Source organism: Pan troglodytes, chromosome 20, assembly GCF_028858775.2.
Source record: "Pan troglodytes isolate AG18354 chromosome 20, NHGRI_mPanTro3-v2.0_pri, whole genome shotgun sequence".
Classification (NCBI taxonomy): domain Eukaryota; kingdom Metazoa; phylum Chordata; class Mammalia; order Primates; family Hominidae; genus Pan; species Pan troglodytes.
The window spans coordinates 8,510,360-8,534,871 of record NC_072418.2 but is presented as its reverse complement, the minus strand read 5'-3'; the positions used below and the strand labels follow the sequence as shown (position 1 = coordinate 8,534,871).

Sequence of the window (24,512 nt, the reverse complement as noted above, 5' to 3'; positions counted from 1 at the left end):
CGCCTGTAATCCCGGCTTGGGAGACTGAGACATGAGAATCGTTTAACCCGGAGGTGGAGGTTGCAGTGAGTTGAGATCATGCCACTGCCACTGCACTCCAGCCTGGGTGACAGAACGAGACTCCATTTCTAAATAAATAAATAAATACTGTTTTAAGTCACTAAGTTTCTGTTCATTTGTTGTGGAATTAACAGGAAACTAATTCAGGGAATGTAACTTGGGGAAAATGTCAGAGTTCTTTTCTAGCTCCGTTTGCAAAGTCTAGACGTGTAGAAAATCACTGTAAAACAAATTAGTCAGGCATGGTGGCACATGCCTGTAGTTCTGGCTACAGGGGAGGCTGAGGTGGGAGGATCCTTTGAGCCCAGGAATTTAAGGCTGCAGTAAGCTATGATCATGCCACTGCATTCCAGGCTGGGTGACAGAGAACGACCTTGTCTCTAAAAAAAAAACAACAAAAAAAAAACAATATTTAGAAAAGAAATCAAAGTGTTCTCTCACATAACTACTTTGCAAAACCTACCAATGAATGATATCCAGCTAAATCAAGGAACAATCCAAAAAAGAAGGCAAAGACCCCAGAAAATAGGGGATCCAACCCAGGAGTGGGAAGAAGGGATATCCCTGTATGGCAGCTTGTAGAAGATGCTGTTGATGTCCTATGAGATCTCTAGTGGCCCACGGTTCCCTCTTTTCCAGAAAACCGCCCTTACTTAGAAATAACTGGGAAGTTATGCTCCCTATCCCACATGGATGCCTGAGCCCACAGCCAATGACTATCTGAGTTGAGGTTACAAAAGCACAGCCTCCTTGCCTCAAAGTGGAACAACTCTGGTGTCATTCATGCCTCAGAGCTTCCTATGGGATCAGTCTGAAGTTACAATCCAGCTGAATGTACGTCCTTTCTTGTTTTTTCCCCCAGCCTATCCTTCTCTCCTCACTTCCTTTTGGTTTTCACCTGAGAGCTCCCCATTGATAAATCACAAAGATCTCCAACTCAGATTTTGCTTCTAGGGTACCCAACCTAAGACAACCTAAAACAACAGTCCAGCTAAGTGCAAAAGGATGGAGGAAAAAAATAATGCAATGAAGCTGGGTGCAGTGGCTCATGCCTGTGATCCCAGCACTTTGGGAGGCCAAGGCTCACCTGAGGTCAGGAGTTTGAGACCAGTCTGGCCAAAATTGTGAAACCCCATCTCTACTAAAAATACAAAAATCAGCCAGGCATGGTGGCACAGGCCTGCAGTTCCAGCTACTTGGGAGGCTGAGGCACGAGAATTGCTTGACCCCGGAAGACAGAGGTTGCAGTGGGCCGAGATCATGGCACTGCAACTCCAGCCTGGGCAACAGAGCAAGACTCCATCTCAAATAATAATAATAATAATAATGCAATGAATATTTGAACATTTGGAGACTATTGATAAGCATGTGACAGATCAGATGGAGCAACTGGACATGTATGCAAAAACTTCACCAAACTGGAAAAGAAAGGCAACTTAATTCTGGGAAAAACAAAAAGTTGTACCAAGCAGGAAATGGAATCATATGATAAACTACTTGGCTCAGTTAACTAAGAATAATTTATGTTGAGAGAATGGGGAAGGAGAAATGAGAAGACGGGAGAGGAAGGGAGCTAAATCCTCACCACAATAGAAAGGCAAAAGATAATACTTAAAGGGTATAAGTCAAGAAAAGGTAGTATAAAAATTCTACAAATATATGCATAATCCCAGTAAGTGGAATAAAATGAAGACCACAAACAACATCTTATCAATTCAGATCAGACTTTGCTGCCAAAAACTCCTGTTTTTTGGAGCTTTTTAGATTTGGGAATACTGACTTATAAACACACACACACACACACACACACACACACACTCTTTACTTTCAATACCAAGTACATCTTTGTCTTGGGTTGTTCAGTGTTCAATCTACATAACCATACATGGATGAGCTGACTTGGATAAAGATAAAAACTAGGAGAATGTAGCCAGCTGGTTAAAAAAAAAAAGTTGTTTTATTTGGTCAGGTGTTTTTTGTTTTTTAGAAAAATTTACTATTATTATTGGTTTTTGTACAGATAGGGTTTCGCCATCTTGCTCAGGCTGGTCTCAACTCCTGAGCTCAAGCAATCTGCCCGTCTTGGCCTCCCAGAGTGCTGGGATTACAGATTGAGCCACTGTGCCTGGTCTTGTTTTTAGTGCTTCTAAATAGAGCATTAAGATGAGGGCAGAGATAAAACCGTTAGACATGGGGCTTCACCCAAAAAATCTGTTGAATGATTAACAACCATCTACTCACCTGGGCTGCCCAAGAGGATGAAGTGGGAGCCCCAGGTCCTTACTCAATCTTACCTTGAGAGCATCTGCTTGAGCAAAGTATGTGAGCGCCCCAATCTTTATGGGTACCCAGATGTCCATCATCTGTGCTGCAATGTGGCTGAGTGGGAGGTAGCTAACCACCGTCTCATGCTTGTCTGTCAGTTGAAAGTCCTTTGTCACTGCTCCTGCAATCCACGTGATCTGTAACATAAGGGACAATCCAAGGTGCCTCACCCTCATAGAAGGGCCATTTTATTTTTAAATTTTTATTTATTTTTCAGACAGGGCCTCACCCAGACTGGAGTGCAGTGGTGTGATCACAGCTCACTGCAGCCTCAAACTCCTGGGTTCAAGGAATCTTCCCATCTCAGCCTCCTGAGTAACTGGTACTATAGGCACACACCACCACACCCAGCTAATTTTTTTTTAACTTTTTTTGTAGAGAGGGGGTCTCACTATGTTTTCCAGCTTGGCCTCAAACTCCTGGCCTCCAGCGACCTCCCGCCTCAGCCTCCCAAAGTGCTAGGTTTACAGATGTGAGTGACCATGCCCAGCCTGGAGGGCGATTTTAAATGTATTTAGCTAAATAAATAAACTAATTAAGTAAACACTTATAAAGCACCTACTATGACCAAGACACTGTCTTCATACTTTACAAACACCAAGTCATTTAATCATCATAACACCTGGGGGTTGGTAACTATAATTCTCCCAAAATTTTTGGAGCTTCACCCAAAAAATCTGTCAAATGATTAACAACCATCTACTCATCTGGGCTGCCCAAGAGGATGAAGTGGGGGCCCTAGGTCCTTATTCGATCTTACCTTGAGAGCATGTGCTTAAGCCTAAAGTATGTGAGTGCCCTGATCTTTATGGGTACCCAGATGTCCATCGTCTGTGCTGCAGTCTGGCTGAGTGCGTGTGTGTGTGTGTGTGTTGTTTTTTCATAAGTCAGTATAAGGCACCTTGGATTGTCCCTTATGTTACAGATCACGTGGATGGCAGGAGCAGTGGCAAAGGACTTTCAACTGACAGACAAGCATGAGACGGTGGTCAGCTACCTCCCACTCAGCCACATTGCAGCACAGATGATGGACATCTGGGTACCCATAAAGATTGGGGTGCTCACATACTTTGCTCAAGCAGATGCTCTCAAGGTAAGATCGAATAAGGACCTGGGGCCCCCACTTCAGCCTCTTGGGTAGCCCAGGTGAGTAGATGGTTGTTAATCATTCAACAGATTTTTTTGGGTAAAGCCCCAGGTCTAACGGTTTTTTTAATCAGGGAGAATTATGTGAAAACAGAAGCACAGAGTCCTTAACTAACTTGCCTGAAGTTAGGAGGAGTTGCAAAATTTAGCAGGCAGCTTTAGGAGTAGGGAGGTTGCAGACTTCCTTGGGTCCAACGACAGAACTCAGAAAACTGGATTCAGCAAGTGTCCCAGAGTCAAACCCTGACTCCACTGTTTGCTAGACATTTGGGCTATTTCCTTAAAATCCCTCGTGGCCTTTATTGCCTCTTCTTTAAAGTGGGGACAGAGGCTTCTCAGGTCCAATATAGAACTATGGAACCAACATGGTCAAACAAACAAAAAGGCTACCCATAATCCCATCATATAAACACCCCAGTAATTAGCATTATTAGCATTTTTCTTTCTCCAATGCATATGTAGATGTAAAGTTTTAGTGTACCTATAATTTTGTCACTTATATTTCTCACTAGTGTCATAAATCTCTGGTGAATAGTTACTTCATTAATCCAGCCACCCAGACCTCCTCGCTGTTGCTCCAATGCATCAGGCATGGTCCAGCCTCAGGGCCTTTGGACTGGCTATTCCCTCTGCTTGGAATGCTCTTTCTTCAGCCTTTTCCCTCACCGCCCCCCACCCCCATGGCTGGCTACTTCTTGAACATTAAGTCTCAGCTGAAATGTCACTTCCTTAGAAGGGCCATCTCACACCATCTAAGGTGAAAGTGCCATTGACTGCCTAAGTCTGTACGTACCATGTCACACAAACTGAATGTTTTCATTTGTTCATTTCTTATCTGTTCCCAAGGTCCAGATTGAGTCTGTCTTGTTTGCTGCTGTTTCCCCTGCTCCTGGAATATTCCCCAGTACATACTAGGTGCTCAATGAATTTTTGTTGAATGAATGAGGAAATAGAAGGAATGGTTAACTGCAGTAAAGGACATAAAGCAGTCAGCCCAAAATATCCCTCAAGGCTAGTTCCACTTCTTTCCCTGGGCTCAGGATGAAGGCTCCCATAAACCTTGTCATGCACAGTCCAGGGTTCAAGGAACCTAGCACACTTGTTGAGAGAAGGGGCTTGTTGTGTATAGTCTATGATGTACAATGGTTTAGACACTCCTGGTTCAGATCTCAGTTCAGAGCTTCCCTTGCTCTGTGATCTTGACCAAGTAATTTCCTCTGTCTGAGCCTCAGTTTTCTCATCTGTAAAAGGGTTAGTGACAAAATTTTCCTCATGGGGTTTTAGTGAGGGGTTAAAATGTGTTTATGTGAGCACTGAACATAGTGTTCCCTACACGGGAGAAACACTGAGCTGTAGACATCTGGCGAGAATCTAAGGCTACCTTTAACTTCTTGCTGTAAAGATGATGATGAGACAGGGCCTCACTCTGTCACCCAGGCTGGAGTGCAGTGGCAGCATCATAGCTCACTGCAGCCTCGAACTCCTGGGCTCAAGGGATCTTCTCACTTCAGCTTCCCGAATAGCTGGGACTACAGGCATGGGCCACCATGCCCAGCTAATTTTTAAAACATTTTTGTAGAGATGAGGTCTTGCTGTGTTTCCCAGGCTTCTCTCAAACAATCCTGGCTTCAAGCAATCCTCCTGTCTCGGCCTCCCAAAGTGCTGGGATTACATACATAAGCCACTGCACCCAGCCAAATACAATATTAATAGCTATCCTTGACATGGCTTCCTGTATGCCAGGCATTGTTCTAAGCATTTTATGTATATGTGGTAGATTAAACAGAGCTGCAGATTCTCTGCTACTCCTCCCATTCTGAGGTGGAATTTGTTTCTCTTTCCTTTGAGACAGAATTGGTCCAGTGATTTGTTTTGACTGACAGGAGCAGAAGGGATGCTGTGGAAATTCTGGGACTGACAAATCTTTGGGACCACTTGCTGTTGGGGGAGTCAGCCACCAGGTTAAGAAGTTCAAGAGTGATGGCCAAGCGTGGTGGCTCATGTTTGTAATCCCAGCACTTTGGGAGGCCAAGGCGGGTGGATCACCTGAGGTCAGGAGTTCGAGACCAGCCTGGCCAACGTGGTGAAACCCCGTCTCTACTAATAATACAAAAATTAGATGGGTGTGTTGGCACACGTCTGTAATCCCTGCTACTCAGGAGGCTGAGGTGGGGGAATCGCTTGAAATTGGGAGGCAGAGGTTGCAGTGAGTCGAGATTGTGCCACTGCTCTCCAACCTGAGTGACAGAGCAGACTCTGTCTCAAAAAAAAAAAAAAAAGTTCAAGAGTGATGTCCTCATGTTGGTCCTGTAAGCTACCCACGGACAGCATGACCCTGCCCAGAGCCCTGTGGCTTGGGCTCAGCCTGGCTGACAAGTGTCATCTTCCCTATTGTGGAAAGCCTTGTGGTTTGGAACCAGAAGGATATGAATGAGAATCTGCCACTTGCTAACAGTGTATTGATACGTGATGGCTGACAAGGGACATCAGATGTCAGTTGTCAGGAAGAAGATCAAAGTTACTGGTAAATGGATATGTTTTGAACTGAAAATGGAGGAAGGAGAGGCAGGACCTCTTGGAGTGCCCACAGGAAGAAGCTGCGGCGTAGGAAAGGAAAGCTGCAAGGGCCTGGCAAAGATCAGCTCCTGAGGAACTCAGAGCCCCATGGAAAGGATAGGTGGGAGTGCTTCTTTGCTTCCCACTCCCCTTTGACAATATCCTGGTCACTAAACTCTCAGGGAGCTCCTCTGCCCTTGCAACCCAGGCCAACACCATCGGTGCTGATTAGAGAACTTCCCAGGGACAGAGAACCAGGTGGTCAGTTCACACAGGCATGCCCACACTCCCCTCAGACCTGAACTGAGACAGCAGGCACCACACTGGTTGTGCACCTGTGGTGCCACTGCCCTGCCTGGGGATTCTCTGCCCTTGACCCACTGCACCACCAGATTCCCCACAAACATACCCCACAACGCGCTGTGACTTTGGCAAGCACAAGGGACCAGTGAGCCTCTGGGGGGCCGCAGAATCCCTGAAGATCTAACCCTTGGCATGGGTAGCCCCTAAAGGAGGAGGAGAACACAGCCCACCAAAGCCCCCCTTGGGACAAAGGAAATGTGGATGTGGCACAAACCACTGGAGTGGGCAGCACCCATGCCTGGGAAAAGACGTGGAGAAGGGGTCATTTCCCACCTGCCCTCCCACCCCACACTGCTGCCAGGAACTAAAGGATGAAGCCTTTATAAAGAGAAGATTGTGAGCCCCATGACAGGGGTGTGATAGAGAAGCGGACTGCATTCCTGCTGGCTCAGGACAAGGAGCTGGTGCACTCCCTGCCCCTACCCCTGAGACCTCAGTGCACCCCATCATGATCTCTTCCTGCTACCTCCATCAGGGTATGCATGCCTACTTGGCACCAGCCTACCTGCTGGTTCTAACTTTTAAGTGCGATCTACTGGACTGCATCCTGCACTGCACCACCAAACAAAAATCTTGCTACTGGAAGGGTTTATTGACAGTGCATGAGATAAGCCTCCTGAGACCTCCACACCCTCAGTCCTGCAGGAGATAGTGTTGGCTGTTATGTCCATTACATCATTACAACAAGCAGCATCTGAGAAAGCCACTGCATAGAAGCTGTCCACAACCATGGAACCCATATAGACCTTAGCCACTGCACAGAAGCTGTCCACAACCATGGAACCCGTACAGACCTTAGCCACTGCACAGAAGCTGTCCACAACCATGGAACCCGTACAGACCTTAGCCACTGCACAGAAGCTGTCCACAACCATGGAACCCGTACAGACCTTAGCCACTGCACAGAAGCTGTCCACAACCATGGAACCCGTACAGACCTTAGCCACTGCACAGAAGCTGTCCACAACCATGGAACCCGTACAGACCTTAGCCACTGCACAGAAGCTGTCCACAACCATGGAACCCGTACAGACCTTAGCCACTGCACAGAAGCTGTCCACAACCATGGAACCCGTACAGACCTTAGCCACTGCACAGAAGCTGTCCACAACCATGGAACCCGTACAGACCTTAGCCGCTGCATGGAAGCTGTCCACAACCATGGAACTCGTACAGACCTTAGCCACTGCACAGAAGCTGTCCACAACCGTGGAACCCATACAGACCTTTGGCCCCCAAAAGCACTCAGAAGCAAGGCCATACAATCATACACAACATACACCACAGCCATACCCTCAAGGGAAACTAGAATTAAAAAATACAAAAGCCCCATCCAAACAATAGAAGATTCAAAAACAAGAAGTGACAGCTCCCTCAGATAAGAAGGAATCAGTGCAAGAAATCTGGCAGTAGAAAAAGCCAGAGTGTTTCAACACCTCCAAAGAATCTCACCAGTTCTCTAGCAATGGGTCCTCATCAGACTGAAATGTTTGAAATGACATATAAAGAATTCAAAATATGAATTGGAAGGAAACTTAATGAGATCCAAGAGAAAGTTGGAAACCAATATAAGGAAACTAGAAGAACACTTCAATATATGAAATACAACATAGATATATTAAGAAAAAACCAAATTGAACTTCTGGAATTGAAAATTTCACTATAGAAATTTAAAAATATAGTTAGACTAGACCAAGCAGAAGAAAGAATTTCAGAGCTTGAAGAATGGTCTTTCAAACAACTCAGACAAAAGTAAAGAAAAAAGAAATAAAAAACCCAAAGTATTTGAGAAATGTGGGATTATGTAAAGCAACCAAACCTGTGACTTAAATGCATTCCTGAGAGAAAAGAAGAAAAATTAAGCAACTTGGAAAACATATTTGAGGGAGTAATACAGGAAAATTTACCTAATCTTGCCAGAGAGGTCAACATCTAGATATGAGAAATCCAGAGAACTCCTGTGAGATGCTACACAATATGGCCACCCCCGAGGCATATAGTCATCAGACCAAGGTCAATGTAGAAAAAAAAAAAATCTTAAAGGCAGCTAGAGAAAAGGGCCAAATTACATATAAAGGAAATTCCATCAGACGTACAGTGGATTTCTTAGCAGAAACCTCACAACCCAGAAGAGATTGAGGGCCCATTTTTAGCCTTCTTAAAGAAAAATAAATGCCAGCCAATAATTTTATATCCCACTAAACTAAGTTTCATAAATGGGAAATAAAATATTTCTCAGATAAGCAAATGTAAAGGAATTTGTCATCACTAGATCAGCCTGAAAAGAAATGCTCAAAGGAGTTCTAAACATGAAAACAAAAGAAGAATACTTGCTACCATAAAAGTACATGTAAGCACAAAGCCCACAGACCCTATAAAGCAACTAAACAATCAAGAATACAAAGCAACTTGCTAAAAACACTGTGACAGGAACAAAACCTCACATATCAATATTAACCTTGAACATAAACATCCTAAATACAGCACTTAAAAGACAGAGTGACAAATTTGATTAAAAATAATAATAAATAAGACCCAACCTGCTGCTGCCTTCAAGAGACCCATCTCACATGCAGTGACACTCAGAGGCTCAAAGTAAAGGGATGGAGAAAGATCTGTCACGCAAACAGAAAACAAATAAGATGAGAGGGTGCTACTGTTTTATCCAATAAAACAGATTGTAAACTAATGACAGTTAAGAAAAAAAAAAGACAAAGAAAGGCATTATATAATGATAAAGGGTTAAATTCAACCAGAAGATCTAACCACCCTCCCAACATCAGAGCCCCCAGATTTATAAGACAGGTACTACTAGACTTAAGAGATAGCCATACAATAATTGTGAGGGACTTCAACACCCCACTGACAGACAGAACATTGAGGCAGAAAATAAAGAAATACTAGACTAAATTGGACAGTTGACCAAATGGACCTAATAGACATCTTCAGAACACTCCACCCAGTGGCCTCTGAATATACATTTTTCTCATCTGCACATGGAACGTTCTCTAAGATTAACCACATGCTAGGCCACAATGAAAGTCTTAATACATTAAAAAAAATCAAAATCATACCAAGCATCTTCTCAGACCACAGTGGAATACAATTAGAAATCAATACCAAGAGGAACCCTCAAAACCACACAAATACATGGAAACTAAGCAACTTGCTCCTTAATGACTTTTGGGTAAACAAATTAAGGAAGCAATAAAAACAATCTTTGAAACAAATGAAAATAAAGATACTTTTTAAGTGGGCTTTATTCCTGGGATGCAAGGATGGTTCAACATACACAAATCAATAAATGTGATTCATCACATACACAGAATTAAAACCAAAAGCCATATGATCATCTCAATGGCTGCAGAAAAAGCATTTGACAAAATCTAACATTCTTTATGATAAGAACCCCCAACAAACTAGGCATCAAGGAATATACCCCAAAATAATAAGAGCTGTCTATGACAAACCTGCAGCAAACATCATACTGAAGGGGAAAAGTTGGAAGCATTCCCTCTAAGAACTGAAACAAGACAAGGATATCCACTTTCACCACTGCTATTCAACATAGTACTAGAAGTCCTAGCCAGAGCAGTCAGGCACAAGCAAGAAATAAAAGATGTATGAATAGGAAAATAGGAACAGAGGAAGTCAAATTATCTCTGTTCACCAATGATATGATTCTACATCTAGAAAACCCTAAAGATTCCTCCAAAACACTCCTAGATAAATGACTTCAATAAAGTTTCAGGATACAAAATCAATGTACAAAAATCAGTAGCATTTCTATACACCAATATTCTTAAAGTTGAGAACCAAATCAAGAATTCAATCCCATTTACAGTAGCTACACAGAAAATAAAATACCCACAGACACATTTAACCAAGGAGATGAAAGACTTCTACAAGAATAACTTTTCAAAACACTGATGAAAGAAATCACAGATGACACAAATGGAAAAGCATTCCATGCTCATTGACAGGAAGAATCAACATTGTTAACATGACCATACTGCCCAAAGCAATCTACAGATTCATCACAATTCCTATCAAATTACCAATATGATTTTTCACATAATTATATAAAGCAATTCTAAAATTTATATGGAATCAGAAAGCCCAAATAGAGCAATCCTAAGCAAAAAGAACACAGCTAGAGGCATCACATTATCTGACTTCAAATTATACTACAAGGCTATAGTAACTAAAACAGCATGGTACTGGTACAAAAATAGGCACAGAGATCAATGGAACAGAATAGAGAACTCAAAAATTAAGCCACACACAACCAACTGATTTTTGACAAAGTCAACAAAAATAAACAATGGGGAAGGACATCCTATTCACTAAGTGGTGCTGGGAAAACTGGCTAGCCATGTGCAGAAGAATGAAGAAACTAGAAGAAAACCTAGGAAAAATTCTTCTAGACATTGGGCTAGGCAGAGAATTTATGACTAAGACCACAAAAACAAATACAACAAAACCAAACATGGACAATTGGGACTTAAGAGCTTCTGCACAGCAAAAGAAACAATTAACAGAGTAAAGACAACCTACAGAATAGGAGAAAATATTTGCAACTGTGCATCAATTAAAGGACTAATATTGGCCAGGCGCCATGGCTCACGCCTGTAATTCCAACACTTTGGGAGGCTGAGGTGGGTGGATCACTTGAAGTCAGGAGTTCGAGACCAGCCTGCCCAACATAGCGAAGCCCCACCTCTACTAAAAATACAAAAATTAGCCAGGTGTGGTGGTGGGTGCCTGTAATCCCAGCTGCTTGGGAGGCTGAGGCAGGAGAATTGTTTAAACCTGGGAGGTGGACATTGCAGTGTGCCGAGGTAGTGTCACTGTACTCCAGCCTGGATGACAGAGCAAGACTCTGTTTCAAAAAAAATAAAAATAAAAAAGGACTAATATTCAGAATCTATAAGGAACTTAATAAGAAAAACACCAGCCCCTTTAAAAAGTGGGCAGTCTTGCTCCAGGATCTATGCTCATAATGCCTGTGCTAGGAGAATGTCTTACCACACATGCAGCCACTAGGAGCACAAATACTAGCCAGCATAGAGGGGAATATCCTGTTTAATCAGATTTCCCTCATTCATTCATTTCCCAAAAGTGGATTGAGTCCTCCTGCTCATCAGGCACTGCAGTTACAGTAGTGAATAAGACAGAAAACCCCTGACCTCAAGGAGCTGATGTTCCTGATAAACAAATGAGCATATAATATGACAGTGTCAAAATTTTCTAAGGAAGAAAAAAAGTAGCCAAATGGGAATTAGGTAGTAATGGGGTGGTTTATTGTTTGCTATTTCAAACATGGAAGTTAGGGAGGGCTTCACTGAGGAAGTGACACTGAGCAGAGACCCACCTGAAGGAGGGGAGGGAACAAGCTGTGTGGAAAAATACTTCCCACGGAGCTCATGCAAAGACCAAGAGGCAGGACGTGTCTGGTGTGTTGGAGGAACAGCAAGGAGGACCATGTGGCTAGAACAGAGTGAGCAAGGGGGAGAGAGGGAGGAGAGGAGAGGAGAAGGGAGATGGGGCTAGGCTTGCAGTGCCTTGTGGGCCTCAGGAGACTTGGGCTTTTACCTGGAGGGAAGTGGGAGCCATGGAGGGCTGCAGACAGAGGAGGATTGGGACTTGACTCAGGTGCTCACAGGCACTCTCTGGTGGCTGTAGAGAGGATAGACTAGGGGGGGTGAGGGTGGGAGTTGGGTGGGAGGCGGGTAACCGGATGGGGTGGAAGCAACCACACAGGTCCAGGGGAGCGATGATGGAGACTGGGCCAAAAATAATTTTTCTCTATCATGCATCATACAATTGAGTCCAAGGGCTTCTGTAATGTCTGAACTTTTAATTTGTACTCCAGTGATTTATTGCCAAACTTGAAGCCTGCTTTCCTTGTTGTTATAGCAAAATATATTTATGCATCAAATTTTACAGGAAGCCAAGTTTTAATTTACATATAGACCTTAGTCCTGGGCCCGTGATATTGCTCAGACAGACAGTGTGGGAGAGTAAAAACCATAGTTGTAGAAAAATCAGAAAACTTCTAAGAGGCCTTGAGCTAAGATTCAGGAGGAGGAAAGGAGTTCTGCTGAAGGAGACAGTGTTGGCAAAAGATTTGGATTCATGTTAAAATGAGAAATTCAGAAAAGATTTCCAGGGTGTGGATCTAGGATCGGGACCTCCAGACCCAGGGGGATGATCCTAGCTCCACACCTTGCTATACAGCACTAGCTGAGACAGTGTATTAAGGAAGTGGAGGCTGACCTTTGCAATCTTCCATTGCTGACCTTCCATGGGCCAGGCCCTCTGCCAGAATTGGGCACTCTACTCTCCCCATTTTACAGATGGGCAAACTGACACACAGTTTGGTGATGTCATATGACCAGTGTCACACCAGCTTACATGGTTACTTACAAGTAGCAAAGCCAGGATTCCAACACTGAGGTGGTCAGACACCAGTGTGTGCTGGTAACTATTACCCTAGGCTGAGGGGGGGGGCAGGGAAGCATTTATAAGAATGCTTTTATAGAAATGCTTCATTTAAAAACCAGCAGGCCAGGTGTGATGGCATGCACCTGTAGACCCAGCTACTTGGGAGGCTGAGGCAGAAGGATCACTTGAGCCTGTTGAGTCTGAAGCTTAAGTGCACGATGATTGTGCCTGTGAGTAGTCACTGCACTCCAGCCTGGGCAACATGGTAAGAACCCATCTCTAAAAACAGTGTAAAAACAGACCAGGTGCCGTGGCTCACGCCTGTAATCCCAACACTTTGGGAGGCCGAGGCAGGCAGATCACTTGAGGTCAGGAGTTTGAGACCAGCCTGGTCAACGTGGTGAAACTCCATCTCTACCCAAAATACAAAAAATTAGTTGGGTGTGGTGGCACTGGCTTGTAGTCCCAGATACTCAGGAGGCTGAGGCACGAGAATTGCTTGAACCCAGGAGGCAGTGGTTGCAGTGAGTGGAGTGCCACTGCACTCCAGCCTGGGGCACAGAGCCAGACTCGGTCTCAAAAAACAAAACAAAACAAAACACACACACACACACACACACACACACACACACACACAACTGAAAAATAAAGTAGGCTGGGCGTGGTGGTTCATGCCTGTAATCCCAGCACTTTGGGAGGCCAAGGCGGTGGATCACCTGAGGTCAGGAGTTCAAGACCAGCCTGGCCAACTTGGTGAAACCCTGTCTCTAATAAACATACAAAAATTAGCCAGGCATGGTGGCAGGTGCCTGTAATCCCAGCTACCTGGGAGGCTGAGGCAGGAAAATCACTTGAACGGAGGCAGAGGTTGCAGTGAGCCAAGATTGCGCCACTGCACTCCAGCCTGGGTGACAGAGGGAGACCCCATCTCAAAACACACACACACACACACACACACACACAAACACACACACACACACACACACACAACCTTCCTGACTCACACAGAGGAATCATCATTGTCTGCTGGGTGCATACCCTGCCAGACATTTTTCTGCTTTTGACATGGCCAGCATTCCTTGATCTCAATCACTGCACTCTGCTGCCCCCTAGTGAAGCAACTACGCTACTCTCTAACCCCCAATGGTGAAGGAGCCACACTGCGTACTAGACCCTGGAATGCCACCCTGCCCCTGGAAGCCAACAAGAGAAACAGCCCAAAGGCCACCACTCCAGAGCAAAGGGACTTTGGCGTACGTTGTCATGACTGAGCATCACTCCCTTGGGTATGCCTGTGGTCCCTGAAGTGTAGATGAGCACTGCGCATTGATTCGCCTTCTGGCTCTCGATGACCTGCTCCAGTTGGGTGTCAGGGATGCTTCTGCCAAGTTCCATGAAATCATCCCACTGTGGACAGAAAAGACAAGCGGAGGATGAGAAGGCAGTCGGGAGTCCTCTCACCCAGCCAGACCTCGTCCTATCTGCTTTTCCTAAAGAATGATCCTCAGCAGGTGGAAGGGCTTAGGATGTGCCAGTCCTGGCACCTCTTACAAAAGTCCCAAGATCTCTGCTTCCAGTTCTGCCACTTCCTCGCAGTGTCACCAAGCCACTTAAGCTCCCTGTGCCTCAGTTTCCTCATTTGTAAAATGGGAATGATGTCAGGACGCAACTTCTTGGGTTGTTCTAAGCAGTAAGAGAGTTAATATATGCAAAGTGCTCAGAATAGTAGTTGGCAGGTGGTAAGTGTTCTACGGAGTTAGGTATTATTTGTTCGCTGCCTTCCCAAATTCCACTCCCCACTCTACTTCTTAGTCACCAATTGGATGGGGCTGACTTCACCCACAGATCTGGAAGTCAACCCTAATTGGCTCAAACTGTTCTATCAGCCTGGGTTATGGTGATTGGATCAAGTCTGGACATGTGACCTCAAGTGGTCCAATCACAATGAAGATGAAGACTTTACCTGGGAATTCTGAGACACAGACTGTGTATGTGAATGAGTCAAGATGTAGCTCTAGGAGCTGCTGAACCATCTCAGGACTATGTGAGAAAGCAAGGCTGGAGCGGAGCCAAGAAATAGAGAAAGGAAAATAGAGCCTGGGCACATTCTTTGAGCCCCTGGTTCCAGCCATGCCTGAAATCCACGCCCTGAACTGTAGTTGCATGGTCCAACAAATTATCTTTTTGTTTGTTTGTTGCTTAAGCCATTTGGGGTCAGACTTTTGTCACTTACGACCAAAGGCATCCTTATTGATAATTGATGCATTGCCTCACTCTGGCAGGTGAAGAAGCTGAGGCTCAGGGGTGGTAGATTACTTGCCCAAGGCAGATTACTTAAGGCAAGTGAAGAGAGGAGCTAGCATTCAAACCCAAGGTCTGACTCCAGAGCCTGTGCTCTTAACTATGACAGAATTCGGTGCCGCAAAGTGAACTCTTGGGTTGTATCGACTGAGCATCACATGGGATCTGCAGAAATTCTACCATTGAACCCCCAACAAAGCTCTGGATGAGGGTGATGCGCTGACTTAAAGATGGAGGCCCCTCGGCCAGGCACGGTGGCTCACACCTGTAATCCCAGCACTGGGAGGCTGAGGTGGGCGGATCACGAGGTCAGGAGTTCAAGACCAACATGGCCAGCATGGTGAAACCCCGTCTCTACTAAAAATACAAAAATTAGCCGGGTGTGGTGGCAGGCGCCTGTAATCCCAGCTCCTCAGGATGCTGAGGCAGGAGAATCGCTTGAAATGGGGAGGTGGAGATTGCAGTGAGCCAAGATCACGCCACTGCACTCCAGCCTGGGCAACAGACTGAAACTCCATCTCAAAAAAAAAAAAAAAAGGCCCCTCAAAGTCCTCTACAGATGGCCAGTGTTGCCTGAAACCTGCCCAGGGTGATGCTGGCTTCATCTGAGCAGGCAAAGCCCTTTGCCCAGATAATCTGTAACAGGGTAGGGCAAGGGTGAGAGGAAGAGCACACACAAGCCCTCTGGGGGAACCTGTCCTTTCTCAGAGATGCCCCTAGGTCTCCCTACAAAGGGTGTTCCTTCAAAGGCCGGTAGAAGACCCCCGCCTTCCACAGCCACAAATGACTGGATTGGGATGGGCACCAGACCCATGCTGGTCCAATCCAATCCCCTGTCTTGGAGATCTGGGTTGGTCCTCAGTCTATTGGGCACACAGATACCAAGCATCACAACTGGCACAGTTCATTGTCTTACTCGGCCATTTTCCTTCCCAAATGTCACAGTTGACTTTCTCAGTCTCATTCGTTGTTGCTCATTTCTGGGTCCTAAACTGAATGTTTTTTTTCTTTCTTTCTTTCTTTCTTTTTTCTTTTGAGACAGAGTCTTGCTCTGTCACCCAGGCTGGAGTGCAATGGCGTGATCTCAGCTCACTGCAACCTCCACCTCCCAGGTTCAAGTGATCCTCCTTAGCCTCCCGAGTAGCTTGGACAGGCATGCACCACCACGCCTGGCTGGTTTTTTTTTTTTTTTTGTATTTTATTTTATTTATTTGTTTATTTTGAGACAGAGTCTTGCTCTGTCGCCCAGGCTGGAGTGCAGTGGCGTGATCTCCGCTCACTGCTTTTGGCTCATTGCAACCTGTGCCTCTTGGGATCAAGTGATTCTCCTCTCAGCCTCCTGAGTAGCTGAGACTACAGGTGCGTGCCACCACGCCCGGCTAATTTTTGTATTTTTAGTAGAGGTGGGGTTTCACCATATTGGTCAGGATGTTCTCGAACTCCTGACCTCAGGTTATCCACCCACCTCGGCTTCCCAAAGTGCTGGGATTACAGGCATGAGCCACTGCACCCAGCCTTTTTTTTTGTTTAGATGGAGTCTCGCTCTTTTGCCAGGCTTGAGTGCAGTGGTGCTATCTCGGCTCACTGCAACCTCTGCTTCCCGGGTTCAAGTGATTCCCCTGCATCAGCCTCCTGAGCAGCTGGGACTACAGGCGCATGCCACCACGCCCAGCTAATTTTTTGTATTTTTTAGTAGAGACGGGGTTTCACCATGTTGGCCAGGATGGTCTGTACCTCCTGACCTCGTGATCTGCCCGCCTCAGCCTCCCAAAGTGCTGGGATTACAGGTGTGAGCCACTGTGCTTGGGCGATTATTATTATTATTATTATTATTATTATTATTATTATTATTTGTATTTTTAGTAGAGACAGGGTTTCTCTATGTTGGCCAGGCTGGTCTCGAACTCTTGACCTCAGGTTATTTGTCCTCAGCCTCCCAATTACAGGCATGAGCTACTGTGCCCAGCCTAAACAGAATCTTAAAATGGTAGGTTCTACTCTCCCTTGCAGAGGAGTAGATGCCCTTCTATGTGACTCTCCCCTATAAATTAGCGTCTTCAACCAGGGGTGATACTATTCCACCACCGCCCACCCCCCCACCACCAGGGTGTATTAGGCAGTGTCTGGAGACACTTTTGGTTGTTTCAAGTGGGAGGCAGGGAATATATTCCTGGCATCCAGTGAGTGGAGGCCAGCAATGCAGCTCAACATCCTACAGGGCATAGGACAGCTCTTTAGAGAATTACCTGCCCCAAATGTCAACAGCAAGGAGGTTGAGAAACCCTGCTATAAGTGTTATTGCTAACAAAGTAGTCTTTTAAGTTATCCGAGACTTAAGACTGTTGCTGTAGTGGTCACTTTGAACCTCTAAAAAGTTTGTAGTTTTTTTTTTTTTTTTTTTTTGAGACAGAGTCTCGCTCTGTTGCCCAGGCTGGAGTGCAGTGGTGCATTCTCGGCTCACTGCAAGCTCCGCCTCCTGGGTTCACGCCATTCTCCTGCCTCAGCCTCCCGGGTAGCTGGGACTACAGGCGCCCACCACCACGCCTGGATAATTTTTTTGTATTTTCAATAGAGACGGGGTTTCACCGTGTTAGCCAGGATGGTCTCGATCTCCTGACCTCGTGATCCGCCCGCCTCGTCCTCCCAAAGTGCTGGGATTACAGGTGTGAGCCACCGGCGCCCGGCCTTTTTTTTTTTTTTTTTTTTTTTTTGAGACAGAGTCTCACTCTGTTGCCAGGCTGGAGTGCAGTGGCGTGATCTCGGCTCACTGCAACCTCCGCCTCCCGGGTTCAAGCTATTCTCCTGCCTCAACCTCCTGAGTAGCTGGGACTACAGGCACGTACCACCATGCCCAGCTAATTTTTGTATTTTTAGTAGAGACGGTGTTTCACCATGTTGACCAGGATGGTCTCGATCTCCTGAGAAGTCTGCAATTCTAATTGGTTGTCTTAGTCATTGTTATAACAAATTTTGGCTTGGGTATAAATAAAATATTTAAACTTAATGTTGTTAGTTTTAACATAATTTTCAACTTTTTAGTATATTGTTTAATTATCTTAATGTTCTTGGGAAAAAATTAATAACAAAATGACTGATTTTTTTTTAGCCACCAGTTTTGGTGGTGATTTGTTGCCCAGCAGTAATTAGCCAGAACAGACACTGTTCATTAATCAGTCCCTTCATGCCAGAAGGGAAAAATGCGTCCCAAAGGTCCCGCCTACGTCCTTTTGCTAGGCCCCCACGCATTGCTCACCTCCCATTTCCCTTTGCAAAGGCCACACCCACTTCCCTTTGCAAAGCCCCACCCACTACATTTATGAAGCCCCACCCACAGCCCTTTGCAAACCCCCACCTACCACATTTGTGAGGCCCCATTCCATCTCTGCTTACCTCCCAGTTTCTTTGAAAGGCCACACCCACTTCCCTTGTAAGGTCACACCCCCTCCCTCTGCTCACATTTCACGTCCTTTGAAAGGTCACACCCACTTTCCTCACAAGGCCCCACCCACTTCCTTTCCTCACCTTTCACTTCCTTTGAGAGTCCCCACCTACTTCCTTTGAGAGTTCCCACCCTTGCCAGGTCCCACCTCCTCCCTCTGCTCACCTTCCACTTAGGCCACGCCCACTTTTCTTGCAAGGCCCCGCCCTCCCCTTTCCCCAGTGCCCACCTCCCACACTTACAGAGTACAAGTTGTTGTTCTTCTTCATTGGCAGTCTGTACTGGATGATCGCTTTTAGGGGCTCTAGGCTGCTCTGTGGAATCTGAAAGAAAGTTCCCTGTGGGCTTCATGGCAACCCAGCCCTGGGAAAGACTAAAGCTGGGTTGGATGTCCTAAGTAAGCTCTCTCCAGCAACTCTAGCCTCTTTTTTTTTTTTGAGACAGTCTTGCTCTGTCGCCCAGGCTGGAGTGCATTGGCGCAATCTCGGCTCACTGCAACCTCTGCCTCCCGGGTTGAAGCCATTCTCCCACCTCAGCCTTCTGAGTATCTGGGATTGCAGGCATGTGCCACCATGCCCAGCTAATTTTTGTATTTTTAGTAGAGCCGGGGTTTCACCGTATTGGCCAGGCTGGTCTCGAACTCCTGACCCCAGGTGATCCACCTGCCTTGGCCTCCCAAAGTGCTGGGATTACAGGCGTGAGCCACTGTGCCCGGCCTCCAGCCTCTTTTCTTCCCCTGCCCACACTATAAAATGCTGCTATTGGTCTTGACTGACTCCAAATGACTTGGTTTCAGGACTCCTGGATTCTTTGTAGTCCATATCAGTAGCTTCCAACAGTGTCGGTAGAGGATGACAATAGTCTGCCCGAGACAACACATCTCTGACCAAATTATGCTACACAGAATTGTGGATCTTGGTTGATGAGCTAAAAGAAGTCCCTCATGGCTCTTCCTTTTCCAGGACTTTGCACCTTGCAGCCCAGATTTAGCTAACCTTTTACTCGGAGTCAGGCAATAAAAATCCTTCATGAAGTTGGCTGGAACCTGGACAGGTGCAGAGCCCTCTACCCATACCTAGCACGGTAAGGTTCAGGTGACCTGCGGGATTCTTTTTTCTTTTCTTTTCCTTTTTTTTTTTTTGAGACGGAGTCTCACTCAGTCACCTAGGCTAGAGTGCAGTGGCGCTATCTCAGCTCACTCCAAGCTCCGCCTCCTGGGTTCATGCCATTCTCCTGCCTCAGCCTCCCGAGTAGCTGGGACTACAGGCGCCCGCCACCATGCTCGGCTAATTTTTTGTAGTTTTAGTAGAGATGGGGTTTCACTGTGTTAGCCAGGATGGTCTCGATCTCCTGACCTCGTGATCCGCCCACCTCAGCCTCCCAAAGTGCTGGGATTACAGGCATGAGCCACCACGCCCGGCCCCTGCGAGATTTTTATACTCTGTTCATGCCAAAGAAAGCGGGATGGGGTCTCTCTGTGACACTTCTAGCCAATCCAATGAAAAAGTTACTTGCAACATCCATTTTGCTAATCATAGCCACGCCTCTGGCATGCATTGGAGAGAAAAGATGGCAGAAGCCCGTATAGCAGCTGGACAGGAGTTTTCCAGAGAGAAGAAGAAACAGACATTCAAGGAGCCTGGGGCAGGCAACAGCTTGGGATGTCTGAGGGATACAAAAAGTCCAGGATGGCCAGAGTGGGGACCCAAGAGAGTATGATACGGGAGGGGGCATGAAGGAATGGTGAGGCCCAGATCAGCGGAGCCTTGGAGGCAAAGATGAGGAGTTTGGAGTTTATTTAACTCCAACAGAAAACCGCTAGAGAATTAGAGGATTATAAGCAGAGGAGGATCTGTGATTACTCCCCCAAATAAAGATCTCCAAGTGGAGCTGGGCATCCAATTTGGGAGGAGCATGTCAGGAACCTGGTTTTGAATCTTCTAGACCTAGCAACTGGAACAATAAATCCTCCACAGACTTCACCTTCAACGAAACTAGGAGTCAGAAATAATTCAGATATTGCTTTATTCACTTAATGCTGGACCTGCTAGAACCAGGACAGAAATCCACAGCAGCCAGGTGGGTGTAGAGGGGAAGGTTGTGTATGTGGCATTTTCCAGTTATGGAAAACTCAAATTAAGCCAGCATTCCCAGCTGGAAGAAGGACCCCACCCACCCACCAGCACCCACCCCATAGTGTGTTCTGCTAGGAAGAGGACAAACAGGTATGACATGAGTTTTGGGAACCACCGATGCATCACTTAAGAAAGTAATTTTATGAGCAGTGGTTCATGCCTGTAATCCCAGCACTTTGGGAGGCCAAGGCCATTGGATCACTTGAGGCCAGGAGTTCAAGAGCAGTCTGGCTAACATGGCGAAATCCAGTCTTGACAAAAAATGCAAAAATTAGCCCGGTGTGGTGGTGTGCACCTGTAGTCCCAGCTACTTGGGAGACTGAAGCATGAGAATCACTTGAACCTGGGAGGTGGAGGTTGCAGTGAGCCAAGATGGCGCCACTGCTCTCCAGCCTGGACGACAAAAGTGAGACAGTCTCAAAAAAAGAAAAAAACAAAAAAAGAAAAGAAAAGAAAAAGAAAAAAGAAAACAATTTTTAAAAGCTCTAGGCCAGAGGTGGAGGTCTGTCCTTCCTGAACCAAGTCAGGAGTTAGGAGTCAAAGGAAGCCAGGCAGCAGAAAGTGTTGTATTTCACTGAGTCTAGCTAGGATTTCATTGAATCTGGAAACTGTACCCAAATTTCGGAGAGAATAAAATGTGAGAAAACATATGGCCAGTAGTGATCAGAGAATGCCATCAATGAAAAGACACATCTCGACTCCAGAGATGTGAAAAAGTGAAGAAATGAGTGACTCAGAGTCATGAAATCATGTATTCAAGAAACAGTCACAGTGGTCCTTGAGCTGAAATGAACCTAGCCATCTAGGCTCACCCCTCCCAGGGACTCCCCTCCTCTCCAGGACCCTCCTGCCAAAAGCTGATTCAGCAAACTGCAGCTCATTCAAACATGTAAGAAATTTAAAGTTTCGACGATAGCCATACAAAGACACTACAATGAAAAAAAAAAAAAGTAAGACAGCAGCTAAATTTCACTGTACACAAATAAAACTCACTGGATAATTTCAACACAATGCAAAAGAAAATTGTAACCAAGGCCAGGTGCAGTATCTCATGCCTGTAATCCCAGCACTTTGGGAGCCCGAGGCGGGCAGATCACGAGGTCAGGAGATCGAGACCATCCTGGCTAACACGGTGAAACCCTGTCTCTACTAAAAAAATACAAAAAATTAGCCGGACATGGTGGCAGGCACCTGTAGTCCCAGCTACTCGGGAGGCTGAGGCAGGAGAATGATGTGAACCTGGGAGGCAGAGGTTGCAGTGAGCTGAGATTGTGCCACTGCACTCCAACCTGGGCGACAGAGCGAGACTCTGTCTCAAAAAAAAAAAGAAAATTGTAACCAAACATTCCAACATAAAACTAAAAATGTAATGAAGCAAACACAGCTAGAAAGGAAGAACACAAAGCAAACATACAAGCACTCAGGGAAGAGACAGCAGGACACTAGAAAAAAATGAAACAGGAAGGGATAGAACTTAGGCAAGAAATAGAAGAGAACAACAAAAGCATCTAGAAATGAAGACAATGACAAGAAATGAAGAAAATTATATAGTAGCATGGGCTTGGAATCATCACACTTCTAAAAGAAAAAAATAATTAGCAGTGGGATGTATATAAAATAATACATAAATATATTAATACTTTTACTTAAGTGGGGGCTTAAGGTTGGGCATGGGGGCTCATGCCTATAATCCCAGCACTTTGGGAGGCTGAGGCAGGAAGATCAATTGAGGCCAGAAGTTCAACAGCAGCCTGGGCAACATAGCAAGACTCTGTCTCTACAAAAAAAAATGGTTTTTGTTTGTTTGTTTGTTTTGAGACAGGGTCTCTCTCTGTCACCCAGGCTGGAGTGCAGTGGCTCAGTCTTGGCTCACTGCAACCTCCACCTCCCAGGTTCAAGCGATCCTGCCACCTCAGCCTCAGCCTCCCCAGTAGCTGGGACTACAGGTGCATGCCACCACACCCGGCTAAATTTTGTATTTTTTGGTAGAGATGGAGTTTCACCATGTTGGCCACACTGGTCTCAAACTCCTGACCTCAGGTGTTCTGCCTGCCTTGGCCTCCCAAAGTGCCCGGATTACAAGCATGAACCACCACACCTGGCCCAAAAAATGTTTTAAAAGTTAGCCCGGGCCCGGGGCAGTGGCTCACGCCTGTAATCCCAGCACTTTGGGAGGCCAAGGCGGGCAGATCACGAGGTCAGGAGATCAAGACCATCCTGGCTAACACGGTGAAACCCCGTTTCTACTAAAACATACAAAAAAATTAGCCAGGCGTGATGGTGGGCGCTTGTAGTCCCAGCTACTTGGGAGGCTGAGGCAGGAGAATGGCGTGAACCCAGGAGGCGGAGCTTGCAGTGAGCCAAGTTCAGCCCACTGCACTCCAGCTTGGGCGACAGAGCGAGACTCTGTCTCGGAAAAAAAAAGTTAGCCTGACATGGTGGTACACGCTCGTAGTCCCAGCTACTTGGAGGACTGAGGCAGAAGGATCAGTTGAGACCAGGAGTTCAAGGCTACAGTGAGCTACAATCACGACATTGCACTCCAGCCTGGAGACAGAGTGAGACCCTGTCTCGAAAAAAAAAAAAAAAAAAAATGGAGGCTGAGTATTAAACTAAGTTAATATGAATTGGAAATCAAACTCCTCTATTTCAGTCTGCTTCTCCAAAAATAGCTTCACCACATATACTAATGAGGTCATGGAGGACTCGCTGAACGGATGCATGGCCCTATCTTATCATTAGAATTTACCTGGGTAAAAAAGAACACCTGCCCAGAGCCCTGAGGTACCCCTGGGTGACTTTGGCAGGCAGTGCTGGGTAGGGGTTTACCGAAAGGATTTTCTGTAACTGTTGATCATTCTCAACCAGCAAGATGTTCACTTTGGCATGAGTGATGACATATTGACAAGCCTCAGCAGAGTTGGTGGCATAAATACCAACACAAAGACCCCTGGGAAAAGAAAACACATTCGTGTGTGCATCCACACACACCTTAAAGGCAGAATGGTCTGGAAGGTCAAAAGAGAGGAAAGGTTTGCAGGCAAGTTCTTAAGTTTGCAGCCACAGCACCAGCTTCCCTTCCTCCCCAACTTAACAATGATGAAGACAACAAAAATGACAATGATGATAAGTGACAGCTCCTATGATGTCACTATGACAACAGGTCATGGAACACTTAGAACACCCCATTTTATAGATGAGAAAAACAGGGGCCCAGCAGTGAAGTCACTCAAGATTACACAGCAAGTAGGTGTTAGACCTAGGATCTGAACTCCTGACTCAGCCTCTGTTCCCATCATTCACAGCCTTTTGTTCTTGCAGGGTGCATCCTCTTTTGCTTTTAATTTGCATTTCCCAATGGATAATGACATTGAGCATCTTTACATGTGCCTTTTGGCTACTTTCCTTTGTGGCATTTCTGTTGAAATCTTTTGCCCCTTTCAATTTTTTTTTTTTTTGCCTTTTTATTACTGAGTTACAGAATTTCTTTATCTATCTTAGATACCAGTCCTTTGTTAGAAATTCGAGTTTTAAGAATATTTTCTCCAAGTATGCAGTTTGCCTGTTCACCATTTTTTTTTTTTTTTTTTTTTTTTTTTTTGAGATGGGGTCTAGCTCGGTCACCCAGGCTGGCCTGCAGTGGTGCAATCTCAGCTCACTGCAACCTCAACCTCCTGGATTCAAGCAATTCTCATGCCTCAGCCTCCTGAGTAGCTGGGATTACAGGTATGTACCACCAC

At 45.7% G+C, this 24,512-nt stretch overlaps 2 protein-coding genes across 39 annotated transcripts in view; one reads left to right on the top strand and one right to left on the bottom strand.

The window, feature by feature from the left end:
* Positions 1-24,512, top strand: part of RFX2 (regulatory factor X2) — a 208,085-nt gene that overhangs the window by 19,794 nt on the left and 163,779 nt on the right. For both annotated transcript variants that reach the window (XM_063801062.1, XM_063801059.1), the window contains exon 2: positions 3,311-3,478. The gene's annotated coding sequence lies outside the window, so the exon portion shown is untranslated. The remainder of the gene's footprint in view (positions 1-3,310; positions 3,479-24,512) is intronic.
* ACSBG2 (acyl-CoA synthetase bubblegum family member 2) overlaps positions 1-24,512 on the bottom strand; it is an 83,284-nt gene that overhangs the window by 13,341 nt on the left and 45,431 nt on the right. For 18 of the 37 annotated variants that reach the window (XM_063800177.1, XM_063800179.1, XM_063800178.1 and 15 more), the window contains 4 exon segments: positions 23,602-23,722; positions 18,880-18,960; positions 14,155-14,304; positions 2,355-2,522 (listed from right to left, as the gene is read on the bottom strand). In XM_063800177.1, coding sequence (XP_063656247.1) covers positions 2,355-2,522; positions 14,155-14,304; positions 18,880-18,960; positions 23,602-23,722 — 520 coding nt within the window. 37 annotated transcript variants of the gene reach the window in all.